General features: G+C 46.5%; 1 protein-coding gene across 1 annotated transcript in view; it reads left to right on the top strand.

Annotated features, from left to right (window-relative positions):
- The window catches only part of cep112 (centrosomal protein 112), a 91,327-nt gene that overhangs the window by 19,493 nt on the left and 55,318 nt on the right, over positions 1-16,516 (top strand). The window contains exons 10-17 of the mRNA XM_076024111.1: positions 39-138; positions 390-508; positions 1,022-1,165; positions 5,876-6,030; positions 6,481-6,610; positions 6,701-6,793; positions 6,889-6,948; positions 7,985-8,064. Of these exons, the coding sequence (XP_075880226.1) occupies positions 39-138; positions 390-508; positions 1,022-1,165; positions 5,876-6,030; positions 6,481-6,610; positions 6,701-6,793; positions 6,889-6,948; positions 7,985-8,064 (881 nt within the window). The remainder of the gene's footprint in view (positions 1-38; positions 139-389; positions 509-1,021; positions 1,166-5,875; positions 6,031-6,480; positions 6,611-6,700; positions 6,794-6,888; positions 6,949-7,984; positions 8,065-16,516) is intronic.

The raw sequence follows: 16,516 nt of genomic DNA, 5'->3' as shown, positions 1-16,516 counted from the left end.
CTGTTGTATAACTTCTGAACTTACTCCATAACTCACAGATTCTTGAACGCAAGAACGGTGAGATCGAGGAGACGAAGAATGTGTACCGAGCCAAGCAGAAGGAGTCGGAGGAGACCATCCACAAACTGGAGAGAAAAGGTGAGCGGAGAGAACTGGAAGGATGTTTCCACTGATTCCACTGTCTCAGTCACTTTAAAGCCTGGGAAGATACAGTTAGATAAGATTACAAGCAAGCATTAGTGGCATTTGTAGCTCTTGGTTTTTGTTTTTTCAAAAAATTTCGAAGAAACAAATGTCAAAGATTTTCAGCAATGACAAATGGACAAAAGAATCTTTATGAATTTTGATTCACTGATTTACTCACATGTGCGTGCGCGTCTCCCCCACAGTTCAGTGTGTGCTCCGGGAGTCCCAGGTCATCCACGAGAGCAAAGAGAAGCAGATCGCCGAGCTGAAGAAGATGTTGGAACAGAGCGCAGATTCCTTGACAAACGAGTGCGAGAAGAAGGTATGAAGTGCCGAGTTAAAGAGCTTTAAAGAGTTCTTTTCCAACACCCAAACCTCTCACGGCGAGCAGACAAATGTCTGAAGCGCCGGCCAGCAGGCCGCCGCCGGCGCCGGCTCTCTGAAACTGAGCCCTTTATTCTTTAACGCTTTGCTTAAAGTCCGGAGTCGTGCTTGTTATTCCTGCGAAGGGGAACGAATGCTCTGCGCCCCTCCGCGAATTGTTTTGACACCCCAGATAGCGGCGGCCGACGGAAACCGTTTTGCGGCCTGATAATGAGATTTCCCCCCCTCATCTCGTCTGGGTCGCTTAGCGTGAGATGAGCAATTTGAAAGAAAGGGAGACTTTCCTCATCCATGTAAATGACGTTGCAATCGCCCCCGCCAAAGTCAGCATTCGCACCTTCACCCCCCCCCCGGCCCCGCGGAATGAGAAAAATAATAAATGAAGCAGCGAGGCGGTCTGGAGGAAGACGCGACAGTGACGGGCGGCCGTGTGGTCTGTGTGGCCTTTCAGCTGCACGCTGCCGTGGCAGCGGTGGAGCAGGAGAAGTTCGAGATGCAGAAGAAGCACACGGAGAACATCCAGGAGCTCCTGGAGGACACCAATGGCAGACTGGCCAAGATGGAGGCTGAATACAACGCTCGGTCCCAGGCCACTGTGAGTACGCAAACTGTTGTCAGTGTGTGTGTGTGTGTGTTTTTTTTTTTAGCAAAGGTCCAGTCTGTGAAATTGTTCTGGAAGTCCTGTATTAAAGGAAGCCCACCTGACAATGCATCTTGTATTTCGGGCACTGTCAGGTGAGCTTCCTTAAAAAATGGTGGGGCAAGATGGCAGCTAACTAAGAGCAAGACCCCTATTGCTCCATGTATATTCTTACATATATGAGAACCATTCCAAAAGTGGGAAGACCAAATTACTTTTATTGTACTACACTTTTATTAATGTATTCATAGGCAGTATGTTAAGCTTTACTAATATAAAAATCATAAAAGAAGCCAAATTGTACACACTGGACTTTTAACTCAGCATCGTCACCCCTGCAGTTTCACTGCTCCTGATAAAGCTGGATTTTCTGATTTTGAACTACATGTATTATTCCAAATCAGGCCCATCTTTTATTCAAAGGCCCTTCAGTACCCAATCAGACCAGTGAGGGTCACCATCTGGAAGTAGAAACAATTGTCAACTGAAGTGAGAAAAGAAAGAGACAAAGAGACAGAACGCCAACTTCTTCTTCTATGCTTGTGTAATGATGCATGATGCAAGAGTTGACAACACCGGTTGGCCTCCGTGTTTGTGTAACAATCAGAGGCAGATGCGAGATCTCGCCGCAAAACTCAACCTTTTCGTCTGCGTCTTTTGACGTTTTTAACACGCTTGGAGTGGGAGAGAGAGAGAGAGAGAGAGAGAGAGAGAGAGAGAGAGAGAGAGAGAGAGAGAGAGAGAGAGAGAGAGAGAGAGAGAGAGAGAGAAATCCAAAATGTCGCAAAATTTCACGTTTGCACACCGAGCGGCGGGCGGCTCCTCTAATGGCGCGGGCAGGATTTCTGCCGGGAGTTTTGCACGCACCTCATTTAGCCGCGTGTGAAGAGCGGGGACGTGCATGGCGAGCGTATTGAACAGAGACCTTTGCCACTCGGCGCCTTAAAATCAAGAGCGCCATTATGTAACCCCTGGACTTGGCTGCTCGTATAATTTTTTCAAAAGGCCTCTGATCCAAAGTCTGTGTTAAATCTCGCGCGCGGCCGCGGTTGCGCTTAGAACCGTTGGCGTGCACGTGCACGCGCTCGCTCGCTCGCTCGCCCGCCCGCCCGCTCGCACGCAGGGGTTGCGTCTCCCGAAGCATCAGATGCTTTGATGTCATCTAAAAGGACTTTGCTTTTGAGCGGGATCATGCACATTTCATTAGCAAGGGGGTGGAGGGGTGGAGGGGGAGGGGGGCGTCAACACCAGGGGCCGCGGCTGCGTGTAGCGCTCGCTAAAATGTATTAAAGGTATTGTTATCGGTATCAGCATTCACGGCCCGTCGTACGGGCGGCATATTGCTGCCGGCTTTCATCTGTCAGCGAGGCCACATTTAAAAAAAGGCATCAAACGCTGGACAGTGCGGGTCCGGCGGTAAGGCCTCCGCTCTTAATAATTAAGGAGCGACAAGACCCCGGAGAATGAAAAGAGCCCTCTGTCACTTTATATTAGCGGCTCTCCTGCTGTGAATCCGCGCTGACCTACACACACACACACACACATACACGAGTGGCATAGAGGGAGTTTTATCTCAAGCAGCGTGTTGCAGAATGTGTGTGTGTGTGTGTGTGTGTGTGTGTGTGTGTGTGTGTGTGTGTTTTAAAGCATAACAGTAGCTGCGTTTCCATTACAATTTTTCGCAAAATAAAAGCGATATTTCTAAAATTTCGGCAAAGTACAGTCTCAATTTGTAGGTGTTTCCATTGAATGGTGTGAAGCGCACAAGTCGTAATTCTCGTAATGTCTCGTCCCGCGAGATTTACGAGAATTACGAGAATTACGTTTGCTTTTGTTTGTTTACGTTTGTTTGCTGTCAAGAAAGGTTGTTCTATTTTTCTCTTTGATTACTAAAATATTCCACCTCCTCCTCCGTCCTAACGCGCCATTTTCACTTGAAGTGAACTGGTCACATGACCCCCGTACGTCACGTTCGCTGACGTGTAAATGCGAATAAAGTGTTTCCGTGACACTTGCGATATGAAGGATCTCTTTATCGATGCGTCTGAAAATTCACCTTTTAGCCATATTTGAGAGATCTTTCGAAGTTTAGATGTTTCCATCACCAGTTTTTTTTTATTGCGATATTTAGGTTTTGCGCAATTCTATGGGTAATGGAAACGCAGCTAGTGAAATTGATGCTGCCTGTTGAAGGCATGTTTTGCACGTTTCACTTCTCACCTTTTCGTGCTGAAACGCTAAAGTCACTTCAAGTATTTTGCTCACTCTAAATATATATATACATATCTGGATACGTCCATTGCTTACTACTCCAGAAGCTCGACGTGTTCTTCCCACTTAAAAAGACGCAAGCCCAAAATCAACATTTTTGACGATTCACGCTGATTCACACAAATGTGCGCTGCCACTGGGTTTACTGGTGTTGTAACAGGGAAATAAAGAATGTTCGTCTTTTCATCCAGACAGGTTATTTTTCTTTTCTTTTTTTTCCCCCTCTCCTCCCCCTCACCCCCCCGTCTGAAGCGAGTCAAAGATCGCGCGACGCGCTCAGAAACGTTTCAGATGTTATTTTTGGACGTTGACAGGGCGCCGAGCGGAGCGCGGAGCAGATAGAGTGACTGAGTAGGTGTTCAGAATGAAGACAAGCTGGCGTGTTCCTAGATGTTGCAACGCAGTCACTCTTGACTCAGTGCACGTCCATATGGAAGAGTGCAAGTATGATTGATCTTTTGCTGTGTGTGTGTGTGTGTGTGTGTGTGTGTGTGTGTGTGTGTGTGTGTGTGTGTGTGTTATGAGATGGGCTTACTAGAGTTTTGATGTGTTTTGGCCACAGCAGATGACACTTGACTTCAACTTGCAAAACAAACAGCTGACTTCATTTCTTGTCAAGTTTGGAAAAGTTTTTTTTTTTTACAGGAAAACCAAAAATTTAAAAAGAAAAGAGTTGTGTTGCCAGGTAGGAAAATATTATGAGTAGTAACAGGCATTATTTGGGTGAGCGTATAAATACAGTAAAAAAAATAAAAATAAATAAAGCTACAAAAAACCTCCCTCCAAATTTCAAATTTAGGAAAATCCTGTGCATAGTGCAGACTGTTGCACAGAAATAAACTAACACTTTGGCTTTGCTGCTGCTGCTGCTGCAAGGTGAGACAAGTTCTGCAGGTTTTTAGCAGGAAGTGGCTGCACTGTCGCATGTCCTCGAGTGGCCCGACTGCAGTCCCGCCATGTAAATTGGTTGAAAATTTTTTGATTACAATGCGAGACGACAGAGGCCCTCAGACCGCAGAGAGACTGCGGTTATAAGTCCAGCAGGAATGAGACAGAAGCGGCATTTTGAGTCTCCAGTCCCCAAACCGTTGAGTGAGTGTTGGTAAAAGGAAGGTGATGTAAGACGGTGGTAAACATGCCCCTGTTCCAACTTCTTTTTTTTTTTCCCTTTTTCTTTTTAGCACATGTTGTGGCTGTCAATTTTCCAAGTCATCTTCATTGACACGTCCTCTTTGTGCAGCATAGAAATGCACATTATTTGAAAACTGTTGGACAACTGGGAGGAAAGAAACAAATCTTCCTGCAGTGTCAGCTTGGCATCTGACCAGCCAATTGCAAAATTTCAATTTTATTCAAAATCGAAATTTTGTCTCTTTTTACGTCAACTTTAATCTCGAAATATTGACTTTAATTTAAAATTTTATATTTTGTATTTTATTGTATTGGCAAAAAAAAAGATTGATTTCTTATTTTTCATACCTTCCAGTAATTGTGTAGTCTCCTTTTCATATTCCTGAATTCTCCTTCATGCGCGCGCACACACAAACACACACACACACACACACACACACACACACACATACACACACACACACACACACCAAGGGCTGGAATCTGCTCCCTCTGAATGTGTCCAGGTGTGCTCAGCCAGCCTCGGCATGGCGAGGTGCTTCTTCTCATCTTCTGCCAAGGAGCAAAATGTCACCTTGATTCCCTGCACGGCACAACGCCGCCTTTATCTCCCCTTTTTCTTAGCACCCAGTGTTACAGCCATGTTTTTGGACTCCTTCTCTCCCTCCTCTTCGCTCTCATCCTCTCTTGGACCAACGAGCTCCGCCGCCGTCGCCGCTGCCCCACCCGCCGCCACTGCCAAACACTGGTCTGGTGGCCTCTGTCTTTCGTCAGCGCCCCGTCGTGCTGTGCTAACGAGCACACGCGCACAGAGACACACAAACACAGAGCTTGCATGCAAACATGAAGACACGTTTGGGAAAACATGTAAACTCCACATAAAAAGTCAGCATCTTGCAGTGAGCCATCATTGCTGCCCAGTACATACATTTTCTGTTGTTCTGTTATTAGATTTTTGACCCTTCTATGTTGTTCATTCTCGTATCTTTCCTATGGGTGTTGTATAGTTGTTGTTGCGTTAACTCGAAGTGTGGAATAGATCTGTTACCTGAAGAGTTCTACACTTCTTGACATCATTGGCATCAAACTCTTTCCTTTTTTTGTTGGAGGGTTTAAGGAAGCAGCTGTATATGATCTAAAAAGGATCTACAAAATCTGAAAACCTTTATGTTCTGCTCAACTTCATTCAAACGTCTCATGTCGGTTGGGAGATGACGGTTTGATGTTGAGGTGTCGTCTGCTTGTCGGATCCCTGTGGCTCAGGAGCAGACGCTGCGCGAGCTGGAGCTGCGGGTGCGGCAGCAGTCGGCGGAGGCGGAGAAGGGCAACGCGCTGCGTCAGAGGCTGACGCAGGAGAAGGCCCAGTTGGAGATCCAGGTCACCTCCATCGGCGCGGAGCTTCAAGAGGCCAAGAGACGGTGCGTTGAACCTGTGATGATGGAAGAAAAATATATGTTTGGAATAAATGAGAGGAGATGAGAGGCCTAATGCCATGCAAGTCTATGGGGTTAAAAGTGCATGGGGCCACTTGCAGGTTCATCTGGATCCCTCAAGACACAGCCACGTCAAATTTGGGGCTTCTAGCCCCTGAGGAACCCTGAAACCCTAACCCTAATTCCAGCAGTAACCCTAACCCTAACCCTGGTTTTGACCCCATGCAAGTCTATGGGCTCAAAAGTCAACTTTGTCCTCGAGACATGGGACCACTTGCAGGTTCATGGGGATCCCACAAGACACAGTCATGTCAAATTTGGGGCTAATCCAGAACCACTGGATTAGTCAATGTGAATGAACTTCATGGGGGAAACATCAACGGGAAATAAGTTTTTTTTTTAATGATGTTCAACCATTTTGTTCTGCTCTCACAGATACCTGGTTCTGCAGAAGGAGAAGGAGCAGGAGAGAGATCAGCATGAGCAGAATGTGCAGAGGCTCTCAGCCAAGCACGAGATGGACATGAGCCACCTGAATCAGGAACACGCTCTGTCTGCGGCCAAGGTCTACCAAGCCTTTGTTCATAAAAAAAATAATAATTGCGGCACATTCCGACCGGCTTTCCTCAACGAGCCTCCCTTCCCCACATTTCAGGCCACTGAAGTGATGGAGGAGTTTGAGAAGACCATAGCGCAGCTCCAACTGCAGCTTCTGGACGATGAGCATCAACGACATCAGCAAGTCAGGGTAAGATTTCCTGGACAAGTTCCACTTATCAGCTCATATTCTGTGTCATTTGCAATTATCAGTGGGGGTTGTTTTTTGCTTGTACCTCCTTTTAGGATCAAGAGATGAAGTTCCAGCAACAGAAGGATCGGCTGCAGATCAGCCTGGAGAAGAAGGTAGCGCGCTGGTCGTCTTCTTCTTCTTCAGCTGAGCGCCGCGGCTCAGTTGAAGGTTAATCCGGAGTCCCGCTTTCCCTATAGTTTCCTCCACTTTCACAATTGACTTTTCAAAAAAAGGGACCGTTCTTGAAAAATTCGAGCCGCGATTAACGAGCGAGATTTGCACAGCAGCACAAATGAAGACGGTTTATTGTTCAGCAGCATTCTGAAGGGATGCAGTGCGTGTGTGCGCGTGTGTGGCTGCGGCTGCTTCCCTCTTAACTGGCCGAGAGTCCCTCTTCAAAGGCACTGGAGCTGCCATAAGCTTTACATTGAGGGGGCTGTTAATGATCTGCGCTGGAGCGAGCCAGTTGTTTTAGATGAAAAGTCAGCTTTCTGGGGACCTGCTGCACCTGGGTCATCTTCAAAAGCGGCCCAGTTCCAATTTGCGTGCCGATGGCGGACTTGCAAAAGACGGAGCCCCCCCCCCCCCTTCCGGCCGAAGCACCTGCAAGAACTTAGCGGACCTCTGTGCTCTCCGCCCTGCTTCTCATTCTCTGCTACCACCTCCCCCTATTATTTTTGTTTTTCTTTTCTTTTCTTCTTCATTATTTCATCATCCCGCCAGGCGATGCAAGAAATGAAAACAATAGGGGAGGAGAGAAGAGGCGTTGGCCGTTTATGCCTCACTTTCTTCAAACCGGCAAAAAAAAAAAAATTGCTTTTTTTTTTTTTTTTTTTTTTTTTTTTGCGCTCGTCTGGAGCTGTGAATGAAACGCGTGAAAGAGGCCAGAGCGCCGTATCTGGACATAAGACGGCCCATATGGCTGCCGCCGACCCAAACTGAGGCCCTGTGTGCTGGCAGATTGCCTCAGATGGTACTTTTGATGGGAGGATAGAGGGAGGCGGGATGGGACCTGATTCGCAAAGTCACAGGAAGAAATTTTTTAGTTGTGATGTGATGTTTGAAGGTGTGTGTGTGTGTGTGTGTGTGCGCGCGCCTGCCTGCTCGCTCACTTCTCCCTCACTCTCTCCCTCCCCAACCTTCTCTCAGGTCTTGGCAGTCCATAATGAAGCAGAGAAGGAGAGGACAGATGCCAAAATGAAGATAGCCAAACTGGAAGATGCACTCAGGTAGAACTGGGCCGTAAAAACCCATTTCATTTCATCTAATTGTTTGAAACCAGATTTTAAGCCACAACAAGTTGGCACCTTAGTCGGTGAGACTGACCAACGTGCGTTCAGCACACACCACTGGACTGAAACGTGTTATTCTGAAATGTCCCCGTGAAACACAAACACCTTCCTACCACATTAAACACATTTTGTTTAACATACGCAATATTCAGAACAAATAGCCAATCTGTGTATTAGGTGGAGGCGATAAATTAAATATTGATATAATCATGGCAACACTCCCTGGAAGAGCCGCTCAGAAGCTGTATGATAAATATTAATAAACATTAGTTGTAATTATCACACACATACGTTGTTACTTGTGTAAACCTTGAAACTAGTAACTGGCCCATTGCCTGCCCACTGCAGTCCAGTTGCTGTCAAATATTTTCAGCCATATACACGTGACTTTTACTTTGTCAATATCTTTTCACTCTTACTTTTCCTCACTGCTTTGAGTGGAGTAAAAAGTTGATACAGTCATCACATCAGGAAGCTCTTAGTGCGTGCTTGTGTACGTGCGTGGTCCTCCCTGTAACTCACTGCCTTGTGTTTGACCCGACGCTCTCAGACACACCTTGAGTATCGTGTCGTGCACAGTGTGTGTAGCCAAAAGTTGCTCCGCGCTATGCGTGGATAGGCGAGGGGCGTCATATTAATACAAGAGCGCGTTAGATATACCAATGTTCTTTTGACACGTGCGCGGTTTGTTTGAGCAGCCGCTTTGTGGATCCAGGATTTGTCAGAGTTGTTTGTGTCTCCAGACCTGACAGTTTGATCAAAAGTAGGAATTTTGATTCAAGGAAGGGTTTGGGGCTTTAATAAGCCAACCCTTGCAGACTCCCTTTGATCTATTTCTATCTCTGCGTTTAGAGCGGCTCCACTTCTCCGTCTGGAGTCTGTGCAAGAAAGGTGGTGACAGGCATTTGTGTTGTCTTAAAACAAGCGCGCCTCACCCCTGCAGTACAAATCAAACACTCTCCGCGCTAATGAAGAATGATAAAATATATGAGGGGAGGTGGAGTTTCTACCACGGAAACTTTCTCACAAGTCACTTTGTTTAGGTGTAAAAGCTGCACTGATCTTTGCTTTATTTTCAAGCTAGGTTCGCGTTTGTCACCGTCGCAACCTCGGCTCTCTGACCCGCCTAAACCTTCCTGTTGCACCACTGCGTCTCCGGTCTGGCTAACTCAAAGCCTCGGGCCCCAGAAGTCTTGGCACCGCAAATCCCACATCTGACGCGTTCAGCCGCGCATAAATGAAAACCGCGTTGTTAGTATCGGTAACGAGCCCGTCATCCCCCCGTTTAGCGTTAAAGACTGCGAAGCGGCGGCCCCATCAGGCGCTCGGCTAATTAAGCGACACGCACGCTCACACATGCACAGGATGCCGCCTGACGTCTGCTACCTGCCTGCTGTCGTGGCAACGCTGACGGCCTTTAAAGGTGATCCAGGAGAACTTCAAAGTAGGAGCAAGATCGCACGCGCGGCTGTCTCTGCGGGTGTGTTGTGTTGTGTGTGTGTGTGTGTGTGTGTGTGTGTGTGTGTGTGTGTGTGTGTGTGTGTGTGTGTGTGTGTGTGTGCATGTGCCTGTAAGATGGATGGATGGATGGGTGATGAAACTAAATCAGTCCGACTGCTCAACGTGCCCTCGGTGCGACGGCAACTTTCTCCCGAGAAGTTTTCTACGCCCAATATCAACCCTTTCAAAAGTCCTAATCTGAGAGGACTTTACGATGAGAGAATTTATTTGTTGCTCATTTGTAGCTTGTGTCTCCACAGCCCTCGTGCGTCCTCTCGAAAAGATAATAACCCGGCCCCGCCGCGTGCAAAAAAAAAAAAAAGGCGCCCCGCCACGTCGATTTGACTTCCACGGCCGCGTTGCCACGGCAACAAGCACAACAAAGCGGCGCCGAGAGAGCAAGTTTCTCTCCCTTTCTTTTATCTCGGTGTGCCTCAGATCATTACAGGGCATTAGCATAGGGAAGGAGAGATGCGCCACAGAGGGAAAGGGAGAGGAGGAGCTCCAGGCTCATCTGGAGAGCATCTTGCAACACTGAACGCAACAAATTATGATTTTAGCCAGAAAAAAAAAAAAAGCAGAGTGTTGACAGAAATCATCTGGATTTTAAGTGTCGCGGAAAATAAAAGCAGCTGGTCTGTATCTTTTTTTTTTTTTTTTTTCATTTTATTTATTCGTTTATTTTTCTATGCAACCAATCTAGGCTTGTCCTCTCGGCTCTTGGCGCCCAACAGGGGGCACATCAGAAACACATGGTTAGTGAGTGTTGTGGGGTGGAGATGTAGCAACTCTGAACGTGGAACACTTTGTCTCGGCGGAGGTGGTTTGAGAAACGTGGACCGCAAGACGACCTGGTGAAAGGCTGTCAGGAGCCTTTCACACACTTTTGCCGCCTTGAATATGTCGACGAGTTGCCCTCCTCCGAACATCCATCTAATCAGTCGATTCCTATTTTTGTTTGTTTTTTAATTTCATTCTGTCGCCCAACAATGTCGACCCGTCGAGCTGCGCGTGTTGACCCTCGTGCTGTCTCTGAAAGCCCCACGTGAGATGGCGGAACCTCTGATCTCCACGGTGTGGGAAGCATCGTGCAGCAAGCCGGCTCTCTTCTGCCGCTTTGCATTTTTGTGCGCGCGCACGCATGCGCACGGAGACCGCACGACTGTCTGCGCCTTTTGAAGTGGTCTTATCGTTCTCAGCATTCCTCTCCCATGACGGGGGTGGAGGTGGGGAGTTGTGGGGGGGTGGAGGATACGGAGGGGTGGGTACCCGGAGAGGGACCACCACGAGGCAGCTTTAGCCGAGGCCCGAGTCAGCGTCAAGGTGCAGGAGCAGGTGGAGGTATGGATCCTGAATAATTGGGGTGGGTTGGGTTGGGGTGTGTGGGGGGTGGGGAGGTGCGAAGAAAAAAAAAAAAAGTGCACGGCAGCTAGATGTCGACTCCCATGGCAACAGCTCTGAAAGAGGTTGCTGACGGGTTAAGCGCCAGTTCGATAGCGCTCGGCTCCATCGCCGGCTGTCCTGCCGAAAATACAAAGAAATAAATTATTTTAAAAATCAAAGTCGTGCAGAGAAGCGAATGACCACCACGAAAATAGTGAGTGATTTATCGGGTCTTGTTGTTTTTTTATGTTTTTGTGTCAGCGAATAAATTTAATGCGTTGATGATCAAGGAAACATTTCTCACTCGTCCATCTTGCCACCCTCCGCTAGAAGGCGCTTTGAATCGACCCTGACATTCCATTGGATTCCATGAGACTCCCTGAGAGATGAGTAAGGGAACAGGAATGATAATAAACTACTACTGCTACTACTACTACTACTACTACTACTGCTAAGTAGCTACTACAAGCCATTAATAATTGCTGGCATTACAGCCTTGAGCTAGGATTCTGCTTCAGTGGCAGTTTTGCCAGAATTGGATGTTGCTTTCCGAGGGATCTTCACCAGTCGGATTGGTCCAAAGGCTTATAGTCTTACAAGGTTTTAAAAATATATCTTTTTTTTTTTTAGTTCTATTTTAAATCTGTTTTGAAAATGTAAAGTCTGTTATGCCGTAACAACTCAATCTCCTCAGATCTTCTTTGAAAGCCTTTGTTGTATTATTGAGAACCTTCTGGCTTGTTTTTTTTTTTTTTTTCCAATGTGTAATGTTGCCGCTATGTACATATGCTGCGTGTGCTTGAGGGCCTAGCTGGTTGAGCTTATTATGTGCTGATCTGCATAATTGATGAGACCAAAGAGCATCTAAATGCGCATCCCAATCCCTTTTCAAAGTATCGCTGAGCTACTCTCGTGTCCCCTCTGTTTACGGACTCTGCAGCATTTTCATGAAAATATCAGACCACCTGGTCCCCCCCCCCCCCCCTTTTTTTTTTCCCCCGCCCCTTTTCAGCTTTAATTTTGACTCTGATGTTCCGTGCAGTTTCCGCTGGCGGTGTAGGAATATTCAACAACACTGAACTCTGGAGCAAAGCTGCGTGGCAGACTTCCTCGTGCGTCTTTTTGTTCTTTCCCCGCCCACATGTTTACCTTCCCACATGGCAGCGGGACTGTCAGCCCGGGCGTCACCACATTCTTCTTCATCATGGCCGTGTCGCCGCGACTCCCTGTTATCTGTTGTCAACATTGTTTTTGACCATCTTTGAAATATAATCACCCCAAGACCTTTAATTATTTTAATTTGACGAAAAAAAGCAAAACCATAGAGTTTAGTGTTACATCTATGTAGAACTTTGTTGTTAGAATAGGTTTAAATTACCCCCAGTTTTTCCCTCCATTTTTCAGCAGTCACAGAAGTTGTTGGGAATATTTTGATGCAATGGCAGACAGCACACCTACATCGTAACCAAAGGATCATGAGGCGTTTGTACTTAATGTACCGTTGGATTGACATCTATGCTGTCACTTAAGTTAGCTGGTTTGTTAGTTAGTTCAACTTTAAAAGTATAATATTAAAGGGAAAGTTCACTCAAACAGCCAAACATTATTTACCGCTTACATCAACTAGAAAAAAAAGATCCGGTGATTTTTCTTTTTTTTTTTTTTTCACCGACATCATTTTTCCTTGGTTTCAAGTAGGAAAGAATTCCACCCAGTGGAAAACGAAATTGACTCCTACATGTAAAACGCATCCATGCTGTTGAACGTGGTTTCATCCAAGTGTGTGGAAGATTGGGCTTCTAATTTGACACGTCTGGTTTCACAACAAAATATCTACTGTAGCCTCCCAGCCAGGAGCCAAGACTCTCCTGGAGTATACAGTAGTACTTACAGTACAGTACAGTATAGTGTCGTGTAGCTGTTACTGGAACTTTCCAGTCACGAAAGCCACATGAACACGGCTAATGGCAAGTTGGATACAGTGGATTTTGTTGGCTAAAAGCTTGGAGGGGTGTATTTTTTTATTTTTTTCATTTTTTTATTTCTTTATTTATATATTTTTTTTGCTGACAGATGTTTTTGAGTATCCCAATAATCCCAATAAGCGCCATACAAGTGTAACATATTATTATTACAAGTCACTCTCGTGAAAATGTCTGTTTGACTGACCACAATGAGTCATTCTTTTTTTTTTTCCCTATTATTATTTAGTTTCGAGGGGCCTCCTCACATCAAACCCATCAAGCGTAATGCTCTCTGTCTTCCAGGCTGACTCCGCCCCCGCCGCCTGTCTCTAATATCTCTTCACCCTGGCGCTGCCTTCTTCATCGTTTTCTCTCTCATTTGTGGTCGCTCTCCTGCTTTGCGTCTGTTTCTGCCTTTCTCACTCCCTTTGGTCTCTCTCTCTCCCTCTCTCTCTCTCGGGGATGCGCAAACACCAAAAAAAACAAACAAAAAAAAAAAACAAGCCTGTTTTATTTTATTTTCTTCAGAGGCCGCTGAATATTTCAGTTTTGCATTTTCTCTCTCTCTTTTCGTGTGTTCCCTCCGTTTTTATTCCAAGGCCCCTTTGATGTGTCTGCGGATTCGTTATCATTCCGTTTGGATGAGCTCACAGACTTTAGATACGCGGGCTCTCGCCTGCACACACACACACACACACACACACGAGTCGCCTTTTCTCTTTTTTTCCACACAACAAACCAGTGACATCCACATGCGAGTGGCCGTCGGAGTCGGCTCCTCGGCATTTTCCGCGCGCCGCTCCGCCCACATCACAGTCGTCGCGACTCCTAAACACTCGGCTTACATGAAAAAGGGTATTTGCATAAGCAATTACGCTCGACTCTGTGTCTTCTCACGCGGCGTTTACGTCTCTTATCGAGCGTGTGTAAATGTTTACGGTGGGTGTCCTCGTCTCCTGCGTGCCTGCGTGCCCGGGCGGCACATGGCGTGGCGTGGCTGAGGATGGGGAAGAAGGAAAAAAAAAGGAAAAGAGGAAAAAGCAACGGCGGCATGGCTGCGGCGGGCACCACTCCTCGTCTGCTGCCGGGCGGCTGGATGGCGGAAGCCTTTTTCTCCCTCTCTCTTCCTCCCCTTTTAAACAGCCCTTTAAGATCCAGGGATGAGAGGACTTCCTCCTCGGAGAAGGCACATCTTTAATTTGAGCCTCCTCTCCTTCCACTTTTCTGACCAGAGATCCATTTAAAGCCAGCGGGCCGCCCTGGCGCTGGCACCCGGCTCCCCTCCTTCACCCTCCTCTGTCTCACCCTGCCAAGGCCTCCCTCATCCCGTTTTCCCCCCTTCTTCTCCTTCTTCTCCTTCTTCTCTGTCCTCTCATCTCAGCCTCGTTGCTCTGTTATTGATGGTGACACGCTGTCTACCGCTGGCAGTGACCACACACACACACACACACACACACACACACACACACACACACACACACACACACACACACACACAGAGAAGGGAAGCTCAGCCACACTTTCCCATGGAACCGGCCGAGCTGTCGCGTGCTTTACCTGCCCCTCCTCTGCTTTTGTGGCAACCGAGTGTTTGAGTCTGTCACAACCTTGAAGTCAGCTGCAGCAGGATTCTTTATTTATTTCATTCTATTTTATTTATTTATTTATTTTTCACCCTCGGAGGGAACAGGACCAGCAGCCAGCAGCTCTCACTCTGTCACGGTGTACTCGTGGAATACAGTTGTCAGTCACACGCCAAACAAAGACCCCCACACACACACACACACACACACCAAGGCTCCCACACACACACCCAAGTCATTTTGGTGCCGCTTTGGAAGTTTTTTTTTTTTTTTTTTTTTTTTTCTAAATAAAAAAAAAAAAGCTTTTTTGTGAGATTCATTTTCCATCTCCCTCTCTCTCTCATTCTCTGACTCTCCCTCTCCCCTTTCCTCTCTATCTTCCTTTTTTCCGTGCGCGTCTCTCGTTCCGCATATTCCTTTTGTCTGCCGGAGCCCAGAAAACAGTTGTGCCACAAAGTCTGATTAATAATTACAGAGTACACAAAATTGAGACACAGAGGGAGCGAGAGAGAAAGAAAATACAATTTCTTTGCCGTTTGATGTCCGACATGAGAGAGACCAAAATTACAAAGAGACGGAGCGCTGTGAAGAGGAGTGAAAGCGCGCTCATTCCTCTCAGATTCTCGGCTCTTACTGTTTTGTTTCCGTCTGCGTTTTCCCTTTTTTTTTTTTTTTTATATATATTTCAAGCCCTTGTTTACTACGTTTTGGTTTTAAAGACGTCTGTTTCTGTTTGTGACTTGGATTATGGAGACTGATTAATAATGAAATGAGTCAAATGCTCGCAGTTAATGACTTCAGTTTTCCCTGTTGACGTACTTGCGAGCCACAAGATTAACGCGAGGGCTCGGCAGAACAGCGTTTACCACCAAAAAGCACTCCGCAGGGTCACTCAAAGGAAGGTGCCAGGAATGAAAGGTGTCAGTCTGGCAGTTCTGGAGCCTGAAAACCCACCACGCACACCAACAACCCTAAATTCACTTGAAAAGCTGCAAAATGCCAACTATCAGGCCGTATTTCTTTTTATTTCCTATGTTCCCAGGGTCTCTAGGAAATAAATATCGACTCATAAAAGAAACTAAACGAAAAGTAACCCAGAGACGCACCGCACGTACATACACACCGGCACAATACAGAGAAAAAACCCTCCACACATTCACACAGGCTGTCGTATCCGTCCCAGGTGTTGTCATCTCTTTGCATTAACCAGAAGAATGTTCCTGGAATGTCTCCCGAGCTGCTGCAGCGAACAGGAAGTTCACAGTTTGGTTTTCTGCTCTCTGGAAGTTCTCACTTTTTCACCTTCACTGTGTTTTTCACGCTTGTGAAAACTCCCATCAGCCCATTGGCTCTTTTTTTTTTTTTTTTTTTTACATGACAGTTCTGACCTGGGGTGTTTTAAACATCTTGAATTATTACAATTCCTCTTAAATTGGGGCTAATGATTTAAAGAGAAAAAATTGTACGGTATTGGCCAAGTGCCAGTTACCCAACAAGTTGATGAGGATTTAGAAACTAAACCAGGGTGAGCGCAGAGTCACGTCTGGGGGGCACGAAACACCGGGCGGGAGGGAGACGGGGCGCCCGGGGGAACTAATGTTTCCACGGCGGAACAATTAACAAAAAGTGTTCAGTAGGTTGTAGCTCAGAAAAACGCTGCTCAGGTACACAGGATGGACACACATTTGACAGGGACGAAAAGAAGAATTCAGGAGTCCGGCGGTGGCCAGCGTTCTTTGTTGTTGGCCACTTTTGGCTGTAGAATCGTCGCATGGAGATTTTTCTTCCTCCAAGGTGGGGCGTGACGGAGAAAGTTTGAGGACCACTGAGCTAAACAGTTGGAAGTAAAATAAAATGTGTGGTGTAGCTTTGACAGGATACAGTGAATATTTAATTGTATTGATTCCATTTTTGTTATCATTTTGATTGTATTTTTGTGACACTTTTTTGTAATACTTC

This window comes from Nelusetta ayraudi, unplaced genomic scaffold (assembly GCF_046127955.1).
Source record: "Nelusetta ayraudi isolate G7.1 ecotype Tasmania unplaced genomic scaffold, CSIRO-AGI_Nayr_v1 ptg000016l, whole genome shotgun sequence".
NCBI lineage: Eukaryota > Metazoa > Chordata > Actinopteri > Tetraodontiformes > Monacanthidae > Nelusetta > Nelusetta ayraudi.
The sequence above is the reverse complement of the archived record's forward strand: the minus strand, read 5'-3'. Positions and strand labels throughout refer to the sequence as shown.